Source organism: Anoplophora glabripennis, unplaced genomic scaffold, assembly GCF_000390285.2.
Source record: "Anoplophora glabripennis isolate ALB-LARVAE unplaced genomic scaffold, Agla_2.0 scaffold43, whole genome shotgun sequence".
Taxonomy (NCBI): Eukaryota; Metazoa; Arthropoda; class Insecta; order Coleoptera; family Cerambycidae; genus Anoplophora; species Anoplophora glabripennis.
The window spans coordinates 1,430,609-1,444,021 of record NW_019416281.1 but is presented as its reverse complement, the minus strand read 5'-3'; the positions used below and the strand labels follow the sequence as shown (position 1 = coordinate 1,444,021).

Here is a 13,413-nt window from a genome sequence, read left to right as displayed (position 1 = left end):
AAAGTTTTCTTTACTTGATTAATATAATTAGTAATACTTGAGATAAAAGCATTTGTACGGAATAACAAAGGAACATAAATATTTCTCAGCAAACTTTATATCTAAAAAATTAGTTATAGTTGCAAAACCTTTGTAACATTACTAAAATAGAGATGAAAAACACGAATAGTGAGTAATAAATCATTTCTATCACAGAACCTTCAAAATTGCATCCAACATTTTCTTTGACTTGGATGAGAGATGGGCGCGAGTGTCAGTCATTTCATTTATTTAGAACTAAATTAACATAATTATTTTCTCGTTGTTTTACCAGTTTACATGATTTACGGATTTTAAATAAAGGATGCAAATCTTCGCGAGGATAATACGATATATTTGCTATATATAATTATTATATTGTACATAGTTTACACACAATACATTTTTGAACGCGTACGCATTTTTACCCGAATTTGACGCGCAATATCTCCGATGTCAGAGGTCTGTAGGTTCGCAGTGTGTACTGCTCGTCAATTATTAGCGCTGTTGCCACATCTACATAGTCTTTATGCGTTCATAAAATATAATGTAAAACTACTTAAATATGATATTTTTATGTATGTTATGTTAATTAGTCAATATGTATGCTATGTGCATATGACTTTAATTTTTTCAAATTGGCAGCGGGCTTTAGTCCCATAAGAAAAGCATAGGACTCCCCCTGCGCTCCTCACTTCCCTCGAACCCCGATATACCTCCTTAACATTATAATTTTCTTTTTTTTTAATTCACTTTTCAACAAAATCTTGAAAAGACAATTCCTGGAGACCTTAGTGTCGAAATTTCCCCCACTTGAAGCATATTTTTATCCATATCCATACATTAGCTAAAAAACATATACCGGTGTAGCATGACGTACTGGACAAACTCAAGGAAGGAAGATCATCCTGAGTAAAAAAAATGCCGAGTCATGGTCCTTCAAAGCTTAGAAATAAATACTTACATGTACCCAGAACTTTTACAATGTTTGATTGTCAGGAATAACAACAACAAAACGACAACAAAACAAAAACAACCTACTTATTTACGCTGTTCAAAATGTCCTTCTTCAGAGTTAATATATACTGTACAGTACGACCAAGAACAGATTGAGTGGTTGCTCTTAAAATGCCTGAGTTGTTCCTCACTTGCTGACATTTACCAATAATTATCTGCCTAAGCTCCTTTTTACATTAATGAGTGTCTCGTACACTAAGCTTTTAAGTTAGCTCCACAGGTAATAGTCTAAAGGATTGAGATCTGGTGATCTCTGTGGCCAAGAATGTGGTCTCCACCTCCGATCCACCTATGAATATAATTTAGTTGACTAAAATGAGCAGCAGCTTCATCATATCGTAATATTATTTGTTGTCTTGTAGGAATATCTTCCAATAGACTTGGTAAGTCATTACGTAAAAAGTTGGTGATCATCAATGCCACACCAGATGTTTATAGAAAATCGTCGTTGAAAAGCAGTTTATTTTTTGAAATAAGGATTCTCATCAGACTATCTGTAAGAGTTGTGCATATTGTTCACTTCGTCTCGAGTAAACAGTGACTCATTTGTATATCTTACTAATTGAATCCGTTGGCAAAAATGTACCCGTGCAAGTACGTCATGCGATTCCAGATGCTGAACCTGTTATACATGATAAGAATACAGCAGATTGCTATGTAATGTTCGCCATACTCTCCAATGAGAAACATTAATACGTGCTGAAATTCTCCTGGTACTTAATTCTGGCCTGTTTTGAATTATTTGCAAAATGTTTTCCTACCTATTCAATATTTGATGATTTGGCACTCTTCTATTTGAAAATCGTCGTTGAACTCTGTAGGGATAGCTCGCGAATTTCCATAAAAAAATCCATAAATATAAATTATGTCGACATACTCTTCATTTGAAAACAGCACAAACATGTTGACAGAAAAGGTATTACTTACTAGAAACAAGTTCACACAATTCACTACATAAACTGACGTTTGTAAATTTTAAACTATCACTTGTTTTGTCAACTATTAAACATTAAAACATTATTTCTAAACTTTAAAGTTCCATAGCTCGGTAATCATAGAGAATTGATCCCATGTATTTATAACTTTTTTATTCAGAATTACCTCAGGAACTTGTCCAATACGTCATGCAACACCCTGTACATAAAAATTCTAATTAAGCTTATCGAAGAAGTCAAAGTGTGTATTAATTATATTTAGTCATACCATTTCTAGTTTTTATTTTGGATAATCAGTTATTACTAGTTTTTTTTACAAGATATTGTTGATGTAATTCAACGCTAGTGGATGCATGTAGCCCATAGAGCAGTTGTTTCCTGCATTGTGAGCAGTCTCTCTATATACCTCGGTGTGTGGTATTGAAGAACATTATTTGACTTCATTTGTTAAGATATTTTAGAAAAACATTTTTTAATTTGTTTCGATTAATTTAACACCTTTAAACTATTTTACTCTATAGTGAAAAAAAAAACATTATCCCCAAAGTTCCACTACTTTACGTCAGTTGTATTCGATTGTTTCAAATGCCAACACACTGTACCTTGAAAACGAAACGTTTCCGGAAATTTTTACATAGGACACATAGGACATATTTTGATCAAAATTCGAATTCGAATTTAGATTTTGACAGCTGAAACCTTGTGGATATTAGACACATCGCAAAAGCTACTATCAAAAGTATGCAGATACTTCCTTTATATTACATTATTTCTCCATCTAGAAAGGGGCTTATATTCGAATTATGTACAAAATGAGAAAGACTCTCTAACAGTGGCGGTTTTACCATAAGAGCTGCGGAGCTGCAGAACACATAAAATTTTATGTATTTAATCATATTAAATATCAACAAAATATTTAAAGAATCCAAATATACTTGCGCTAAAATAAATCTAGGAGCTTATATTATTATTTATTGCGACGCGAGCTACGCTCCTTAATATATGCAACCTCATATACACAATGTGTGGACAGCGAACAATTATTATATGCGTCCTTTGTTTTTATTGGCTGATCAGGCACGTGACCCAGTACACGAAGATAGGGGCTTTGGCGGCTGCAATAGTGACAGCCACTGGGCTGCAGTCTGCAGTAAATGCAGTAATATTTCGTACGTGGTATGTGGTGGTTTATTTCTGCGAGCGGCACGTGTGAATATTTTCGTTTAGGCGTCTACGGATATTATAGTTATTAAAATGAATAGCGTTTCGTTTAAAAAAAAANTAACAACAACAAAATGACAACAAAATAAAAACAACCTACTTATTTACGCTGTTCAAAATGTCCTCCTTCAGAGTTAATATATACTGTACAGTACGACCAAGAATAGATTGAGTGGTTGCTCTTAAAATGCCTGAGTTGTTCCTCACTTGCTGATATTTACCAATAATTATCTGCCTAAGCTCATCTCTGCTATTAATGAGTGTCTCGTACAGATAGCTCCACAGGTAATAGTCTAAAGGATTGAGATCTGGTGATCTCTGTGGCCAAGAATGTGGTCCTCCACGTGCGATCCACCTATTAATATAATTTTCATTACATAGTCGACTAAAATGAGCAGCAGCTCCATTATGTCGTAAAATTATTTGTAGTCTTGTAGGAATATCTTCCAATAGACCTAGCAAGTCATTAAGTAAAAAGTTGGTGATCGTCAATTATGCCACACCAGATGTTTATAGAAAATTGTCGTTGAAAAGCAGTTTCTTTCTTGAAATAAGGATTCTCATCAGACTATCTGTAAGAGTTGTGCATATTGTTCACTTCGTCTCGAGTAAACAGTGACTAATTGAATCCGTTGGCAAAAATGTATCCGTGCGAGTACGACATGCGAGTCCAGATGCTGAACCTGTTGTACATGATAAGGATACAACAGATTTCTATGTAATGTTCGCCATACTCTCCAATGAGGAACATTTATACGTGTTGAAATTCTCCTCATACTTAATTTTGGACTGTTTTCAATTATCTGCAAAATGTTTTCTTGCTAAATCAAATTTTGCTGTTCAGGACGTACATAGTTAGTTGACGTTGTTCGAAGCACAGAATCAAATATTTGGTGATTTGGCACTCTTCTATTTGAAAATCGTCGTTGATACTCTGTAGGGACAGCTCGCGAATTTCCATAAAAAAATCCATAAATATAAATTATATTGACATACTCTTCATTTGAAAACAGCACAGATATGTTGACAGAAGAGGTACTACTAGAAACACGTTCACACAGTTTACTACATAAACTGACGTTTATAAATTTTAACATGTCAACTATCACTTGTTTTGTCAACTAACATGTTCATTGCCAGCGAGATTGATATTAAAACATTATTTCTACACTTTATAAAGCTCCATAGCTCGGTAACCATAGAGAATTGAACCCATGTATTTATAGCTTTTTATTCAGAATGACCCCAGGAACTTGTCCGAATACGTTATGCAACACCCTGTATATAAACATTCTAATTAAGCCTATCAAAGAAGTCAAAGTGTGTATTAATTATATTTAGTCATACCATTTCTAGTTTTTATTTTGGATAATCAGTTATTACTAGTTTTTTTTACAAGGTATTGTTGGTGTAATTCAACGCTAGTGGAGGCGTGAAGCCCATAGAACACTTGTTTCCTGCATTGTCAGCAGTCTCTTTGCATCTCTAGATGTCTGGTATTGAAGAACATTATTTGACTTCATTTGTTAAGATATCTTAGAAAAACATTTTTAATTAATTAATTTTAATTATTTCTCCATCTAGAAAGGGGCTTATATTAGAATTATGTACCAAAATGAGAAAGACCCTCTAATTTCAATATGTTTTCTTATCATCCACTATATCTGTTTTGATAACATAAATATACATATTTGTTTTTCAACATAGTAATTTACTTCTCAATTAGATATACTTCAGCAGCATAAACAAGCTTGTTAGTTCTTCATAATGGGTACTAGATTATATAAAATAGACGAAAGCTTATACAACCCTTTTTAATAATGTTTGAAATACGCGCTTATTTAGTGCAATTATTTACATAGAGTAAAATGTTTGGGCACGTTGAAAACGTGATGTCAGCTGCAGCGCAGTCAATACCTTTATTAATATATGGATGGAATCTACATAATTTTATAAAAGGTAGCATGGTTGCAAAATAAACACATTGTTAGGAACTTTCCAACAGCTTCATCCAAAGAAGCTCCCTTCTTTCATGTATAACTCGGAGAATATTGACATTAGAGAAAACAGTCAAAGGAAAAACAGTTTCGTTTTGAGATTCTTTTTAAAATAAAAGTGGTTCGAAATTTTTACATGCATTATTATTGCTTATGTTCCAATTCTCTCTCACGGTAAAGCCAATGATTATTTTGAGGTCCCAATTTTTATACTTACCGTTTGGAGTCTCAATAAATAAATACTTATAAACATTTATAGCTGGAGCTACCTTATTTGCATATTTCTCAAATGTAATTATATGATCAAAAAATAATTATACAAATAAAATCCACTTTTGATCTTGTGGATACGATGAATCGTCATCGAGATATGAAAGTTCAAAGTTGAACGTATTGAGAAAATTCAACGCCGATTCTTTAAATCAGCTACATTTTTTATTGATGGCCAGTATCCTCCTCAAGGGTTGCCTCAGGAAGCATTTTTCAAGCGTTTCATTATGAGTAGCTTGTCTCAAAGACGCAAGTTAAATTCTGTTATTTTCTTATACAAGATTTTGAATAATAACATTATATGTGAAGATATATTACAAATGATCAATTTTCATATTCCTAGAATGTATACCCGACATTTACACCTCTTCGCGATCAAGAATCATCGTACTAATTTATATAAAGCGTCTCCGGTTCACCAAAAGATTGTTGGTTATTCTAATATTGAATTTCGCATTGATATACTCTGCTCCAGTATTACTCAAATTAAAAAAGCTTTCCTTTGAACTTTATGTTTGTATAAATATGTTTTTGCATTTGTTTGTATCGTATTATAGCATTTTAATATTATATGTCTGTTCCCTGTTTGTTTTAGATATTATGTTTTGTGGTATTTATTTTGGTTAAGAATAGTTTTTATCTCTCACCTATTTTTATTACTTTTTTTTTTAGTTTGTAACCTTATCCTGTAACTGGGCATTGCTCGTTGGATATTGTAATTAAAATAAATAAATAAAAAAAAATAAATAAACATGATCGAGCTCCATCACATTATATAAAATTATCTGATTCAAAACTTCCGAGACAGACGGATTGGAAGAGGTGGACTATGGCCTCCTGGATCACCAGATCTGAATCCCCTAGATTTTTCTTTTGGGGTTTTTTAAAAGAAAAGATTGATAGTCCGTATATACGCTGCTGTCGCGTTAATAGACCAAGAGATGCTGTAAAGTGTTCATGCTTCAATGTTGAATCGTGATAATCTTTGTCTTGAAGTAGAAGGCAACTTATTTGAACTCCATTTGTAAAAACAATTTCTATTATTTAAGCACATTGTGGTTTTAGTTTATGTTTTATTATAAAAATGTTTTTCTATGTCCTTTTCAGGTTAAAATAATTCCTTACACCCAGGTACAATTGACAATCGAAAACTATACTTATCTACTATTGGTTATAAATTATATGTCTTGGTTCCCATAAGCACAGACCTCAGTTTTGAGACAAAAAATGGATTTTCACTTTTTTAGTTTTTTGAATACTTTTTTGAATAACTCAACAACGGAAAGCGATCGGAAAATTTTCCACTGTTGATTTTCAATTCGTTTTTGTCTCCTTAATCAAATCCTAGAAGGACGGGCGCCACTTTTGGGACACCCTGTATATCAGCCTCGTTATTGAGAACCTACGATCTAGAGAACTTCAAATTACAGACAATTTTTTGTGTGTGTTAAGGATGGAAACTGATGCATTTCTGGTTGCCTAAATTATACCGAAAAATGGTAGAAAACAGCCCTTTTTTATTCTAATATATCTTTTTAAAGCAATGGAAGAAAGTAGTAAAATTTAATATCACATTTGGCAAAGTATAAATGAAGACAGTAAAGCAAAAATTAATTGGGATAGGTAAATAATTCGTGAGAAATTAATTTCTAAATATGAAGGTTTTTTGGAATTTTACTAACAAACGATTCATTTCTTCATATTATTATAGAATTATGCAATTTTTTATATAGTTGTCTTTTAATAAATAAACTGATTAGACTTTATTGCATAGTTTGTTCAACTCTTTATTATTTAAAAAGTTATATTGGAATAAAATTATTAAAAAATATTCATTCATGAATATCATTATGTCTGACCTTTAATTCGCTTGATTTGTAATAGACGTCGCACTAGTAATATTTATTTTTGAATGGACTCGGGTTATTTTTAACGAACAGTTGTTGATTGTGGTTAGCTTGGTATAACCTGATTCTGAATTGGTAGTCATGGTTTCTGTTAATTGATACGTAAATATTTAAAGAATGTCATGATCATTTTAGATATATTTTTGTATAAAAGTATATAAGTAACAGTGCAAGTCCATACTATTATATAATTTTAGAAAATATGAAATATAAACAATTTTTAGTTTATTTAAAACCATAATTTATAATTAATATACCTATATTAGTATCTACGGTTAGTGGATAAGAGGGAAAACATTTTTATTTTCTATTCTACTAGAAAAAGTAATTCGTGACAAAAAATATTTTGCTTTTTAATTGAATATGTTTGTCATGAAAAACTGTAATTTATATATATACAGGGTGATCAGAAATTTAACAAAATTAATAACGTTGAAGAATAAACTGCTTTTGTTTTTGATAATATAAAAAAATGTTAATAAGAAAAGTTGTTCATAACGGAAAGTTACGTTATAATTACGATTTGTGAATAAAGCGGCTTACTTTGGTATAAACAGAAATGGAAAATATTATATTTTTAATAATTAATATTAAGTAATTCTTGATAAAAAAAATTTGCATATTAATATAAATAGAATTTTAATTGTGAATATACATAATAATGAGAAAATATAAAAAATATGTACGATATACTTATTTTGTCCAAAAAATGTGTAAAGAATTATGTACAAAAGGACGATTTGAGTCTAAATTTTTTTTATGAGAAATAGGTAATTCAGTTCACTTCAATTGAAAAAATAGTTGTCTTATAGGTACTTTAATACCTCCAATATAAACAGAAATTCTGTGGAACAGTGTAGTTTAATAAATATGTAAATAAATGAAAGTAATAAAGAAATAAATAGAATAGGTACAGTAGAACAGGAAAAAATTTAAAAAATCATAAAATAAAATTATTTCTTTTTATTAATTTGAGCTTCTATAATATATTCTGGATCCATACATCTTTTTCCCTGTGGAATATTTTTGTATATTATTTCTGGTAGTATACAATTTTTATAAAATTGTTCCAAATTTGTTGCCATTGATTTTTTCCATAATTCTTCATATTTCTTAATTTGTTCTACATAGAGTGGGTTGTTTTCACCACTATAGGTATATTACGAAATAACATATAGACTTCTTCCGGTTATATTTAACTGTCTCTGTATCTGAAAGTAAGAAAAGAATTTTACCAGATAATATTTGTTATAAACATAGATAATTATACATTTTTACCTATTATGCTTTTGATTTACCATAATGATATATCTAGTCATATATAGGGTGCCACAATAGTGCGATAAAGTTTAGTATAACTGCCTGTAGTAGTGATACGAAAAAAGTTACTTGCTCGGATTCACATTTTATTATTATTTCCATTATTCATTATTTTCAGACCGAATTAAACGTTCAGAAAATCTTGTTTTTGGCCTGAAGATTTTGCCCTATACAACTATAACTGAAAATAATTATAAACTTTGTCACACTATTGGAACAGCCTGTATGTGCATTGCAACGACAATATGTCATATTTATATTACGGCTAAGTAAGCGGAAAGTCCATTGTCGCATATGTAATTTTTATTTTCAAATAATCAAATACAATACCTACATATTTATTTTAATATCTATTATTTACTTGAATTTAGTACTAAGTACAACTATGCCTAGCAAATTGTAATACTTACTCTGTTAATGTTTTTTCCTTCATATAAAAAATAGTAAACTCCACAAATAAAATATTTCGCAGCCACAACGCAACAATAAAAGATAACAGCTCAAAGATCCATACAAGAAATAATTACATTCGCACCTACTCTGGTCCGAATCCATATAAGTACTAAAATGTAGAAAATAATATGAAATAAAACTTTTAGTTGGCTGCAAATATTATAAATTTGTACAACCACTTGCCATCCTCCTTTTTTGTAAATATGTACATAATAATATGTAGAAGATAGAAAATAGAAATATTTTCAGAACAAAAAACCGGCGGCCGCAAATTGGAGTTTTTATTATTTTATTACCCTTCTCTTTTCATATGCAATTATGAGATAGCAAGAGAGTGGGATGGACGTATAGGCCGGACAACTCATTATCGTGCACGTGTGCGTGCACCTGGCATTTTCTCGTTTTTTTTTTTTAGGTGTATTTTGCCGGAATTTGAATAAATGAAATAATCGTACTATTTTTACTATAAAAGTATTTCCTGTAGCGACATCTATATGAATATTGTAGTACTTTGTTAGATGAAACGGGACTTCAATTTCATTTCTTAATTTTTAGTAAACTCATCAGGTTCAACATAAATTATTCAACACGAGTTCAGTACGTCTAGACCAAAACAAACAACATTTCGCAGCCAAAAGTTGCGCCAATTATTAATTTACACCTTGGTACATTCTCAGAAGGCGGACCACAATAGCTGGCGGCTAGCTGCCGTCAAAAGCCGACCTGCGAACTCCTTAACGACCATCTCGAAGTCCTGTGAGGTCTCGACGGCCATAATTCGCAGGAACACAGTTGCACAACCCAAAGACGACTTTTAGGGCTTTGAAATTACCTCGTGCCTGTCTAATTTACTTCCAGCCGCACAAAAAAAAACCTTTATTAAAGCCAAAACATCTATTAAAGTCGGGGTGCGCTCCTTCCTCGGTTGCGCCCGCCGACCGCGACTTAATGAGGCGCTAAGAAGAGCCAGGGAGTGACCCCGGGAATGTAAAATGCACCGTTTGACCTCTCCGCTAAGATCATAAATCGGGGAGGTCGTATAGAGACCGCACTAGGAAGCGTCTCGGCAGCATGCCAGGATGCTCTCCGCCAGATATCCACGGCCGTTTCGATTTGGAAATTGAGGGGATGTGTATTGTTGGTACTCCAACGAGTGTGTAAGTTTAACAGCTCTTGAAACTTCGACAACGCCGTCTGGGTGGTCGAGGGTGTAATATTTTTCATCAGCCGCAGAAGGTCTATTTATTTATTTATTTATTTATTTACAAATAAACTGCCCTGACAGACAGTTCCTATAACAAAGCAGGACAAAAAAGAATAGAAGATGATTCTAAAAAGTTTTGTCTTTAATAGATTTGACTGAAGATGTGAAAACTTTAATGTCACGAAACTAGTAGCGATTAGGGGATTCTCGACCAATGTTTATATGAAAAAATATTCTTATTTTTGGTAATAGAATGAAGTGGTAAATTATTGGACATTAGTTACGAGACACCCTGTTTATATCTACAGGGTGATTTTGAATAGAGTAGCACAAACGCTACCAGTGCATCTAGATGAAAAAATAAGGCGAATGAACTAAATATACCTTAGTCAAAAGTTGCATTCCTGAGGCATTACAGGGTCTTGAATGTTGTAGAGCCAACCAATATTTCCTTCAATTTATCTTGAACGATGTGGCGTAAATCATTTATATTTGGTACATACATTTGTACAGTGCGGACAAAAACTTTCTATTAATATTGTTTAAATATATCCACCAGAGGCGCTGCTGTCGACTACATGCAACATATTACTCCAAAGAATTTTTCACCCTGTATGAAAATACATATCTTATTTACATTTTCGGACGTAACAACTAAAAACAAACATTTTTTCTCTCTTGCATTTTTTCGATAAACGCGATAGTTTTTTTAGATAATTTACGAAAAACAAACTTCGGAAATTTTACAGCGCCAATGGTTGCAGTCAGGTTGCAGTAATACAAAAACATCAACACACCACTCATTAATAGCTAAAGGAAAACGCTTTTCTGGTAAAGTAATTTTAATAAATTTATTTTGAAGGAACAGTAAGTATTCGTTATGTAACAAATCAAGTTATTTTAAGTGTCTAATTTAAATAATAAATTTTAATTTAAAACTACCTACTGTAATCTCGAATGTAATACTAAGGAACATAACGTTATTTTAAAGTAAAAAGTTTCTAAAGAATATTTTCAAAGTAGTTCCCATTTTTCTGTAAACACAATCTAACACGACGATTAAAATTATGACGTACTCTTGCAAATATTTCTGGGTTGTTACGAATATCGTCAGCTGCGAGAAAGATTTTTTGACGCAATTCTTCAACAGTATTAACAGGAGTAGCATAAACAAGACTTTTCAGTTGTCCCCATAAGAAATAATCAAGTGGGGTAATGTCCGGTGAACGGGCAGGCCAACTAACGGGTGCATCGACACCACGACCTATCCAACGTCCCGGAAAATTTAAATTCAACCATTGCCTGACAGCTAAGGTACTATGTGCCGGAGCCCCGTCATGCATGTACCACATAACTTGTCGTACACCTAGTGGTATATCCTCCAATAATATTGGGAGATTTTCATTTAAAAATCGAAGATATTCAAGAGCTGTCAGTCGACGGGGAAGAATAAATGGACCTATTAGAGCATCTCCAACAATTCCTGACCATACATTTACACTAAAATTGTGCTGAAATCTTGATGGACATATTTCATGGGGGTTTTCATCAGACCATGTATGACTATTATGATGGTTAACTAAGCCATGTCTTTGAAAACATGCCTCATCGGTGAACAAAATATGAGATAAAAAATTTAAGTCGTGTCTGGACATGTTAAGATACCACTGGCAAAAAACAATCCTTGCAGGTAAATCATTTGCAGTTAATTCTTGAACCGGCTGGTGGTGAAAAGGGCGTAAAAGGTTATCATGAATCAAGTTCCAAACAAGGCTTTGCGAAACGTTGTACTGTGTAGCCAGTCTTCTTGTACTTGTTTGAGGATTTTCTTCTAAATTGATAAGTATAGCTTCTTCAAGGTTTACATTTCTGATATACCGTCTTTGTCCATTACCCTCACGCTTAGGTTGAATTTGGCCAGTTTCTCGCAACCTTCTTTCCACAGCTGAAAAAGTTTGCCTGTGGAAAACCCGGCGATTTGGATATCTCTCATGGTACAATCTTGTTGCGGCAGCACAACTTTTGTGGCATTCAAAAAATCCTTGGATCAACATACTCATCGTTAGTAAAATTTGCCATAATTAAACAACTATTATTTGAAACCGTTGATGACACTGACACATCAACACAAAAATAGCAAATTGTTTACTCAGCAAATTTGTTTCCGATTTACCAGGAGCAACTATGATGTTGGCGAAGTAGCGACAGCAGCGCCTCTGGTGGACATATTTAAACAATATTAATAGAAAGTATGTGTCCGCACTGGACAAATGTCTGTACCAAATATAAATGATTTATGCCACATCGTTCAAGATAAATTGAAGAAAGTATTGGTTGGCTTTACAACATTCAAGACCCTGTAATGCCTCAGGAGTGCAACTTTTGTCTAAGGTATATTTAGTTCATTCGCCTTATTTTTTCATCTAAATGCACTGGTAGCGTTTGTGCTACTCTATTCAAAATCACCCTGGATAAGGGTACGGCTGAATTAAATTGACCCTAATTTTTTTGCTACCCTGTAAATTGACGTTTCGTGTTAGTGCATTTATTCCCCTATCAGTTTTAAGCAAAAAAAATTTTACTTGCTCGAAATCTCTCAGGCTTTCCGAGTTATTGGCACACCATTATATTGAATTTTAGCTCTTTACAATTTTTTGATACAACTAACAATTTTCTTGAAAATGCTGACAATACTACCGTTTAGTCAGCAGCGATTTTCTCGAAAACGATTAGTTGTATCAAAAAAATGCAAAGAACTACAATTTAAGAACAGTGCATTTAAGCAGCAGTGAATTTAAATTTTTAAATTTGTCAGGTAAATAGTTAATAAAATTTGAAAATATGGTCTGCATTTAACTTTTCATTAGCCAATATCTCGAAAACGGTTATTCCGAGCGATTTTGACCAAGTATACCTATTTTTGCTTAAAATTGACACGAGAATAAATTTAATTCAGGTGGCGCCCTTTACAAGTAGCGTCAAAAGCAATAATATATTTTTATTTAGCATGCTAAAAAAAACCTGTATCTCAAGTTTTATGCAACATTCAAATCTGTTTGGAAATTATTCCT

The 13,413-nt window shown here is 32.5% G+C and overlaps 1 protein-coding gene across 1 annotated transcript in view; it reads right to left on the bottom strand.

Annotated features, from left to right (window-relative positions):
• LOC111693191 (synaptogenesis protein syg-2-like) overlaps window positions 1-12,335 on the bottom strand; it is a 91,858-nt gene extending 79,523 nt beyond the window's left edge. The window contains exon 1 of the mRNA XM_023457404.1: window positions 12,221-12,335. Coding sequence (XP_023313172.1) covers window positions 12,221-12,335 — 115 coding nt within the window. The remainder of the gene's footprint in view (window positions 1-12,220) is intronic.
• Between the last annotated feature and the right edge of the window lie 1,078 nt (window positions 12,336-13,413).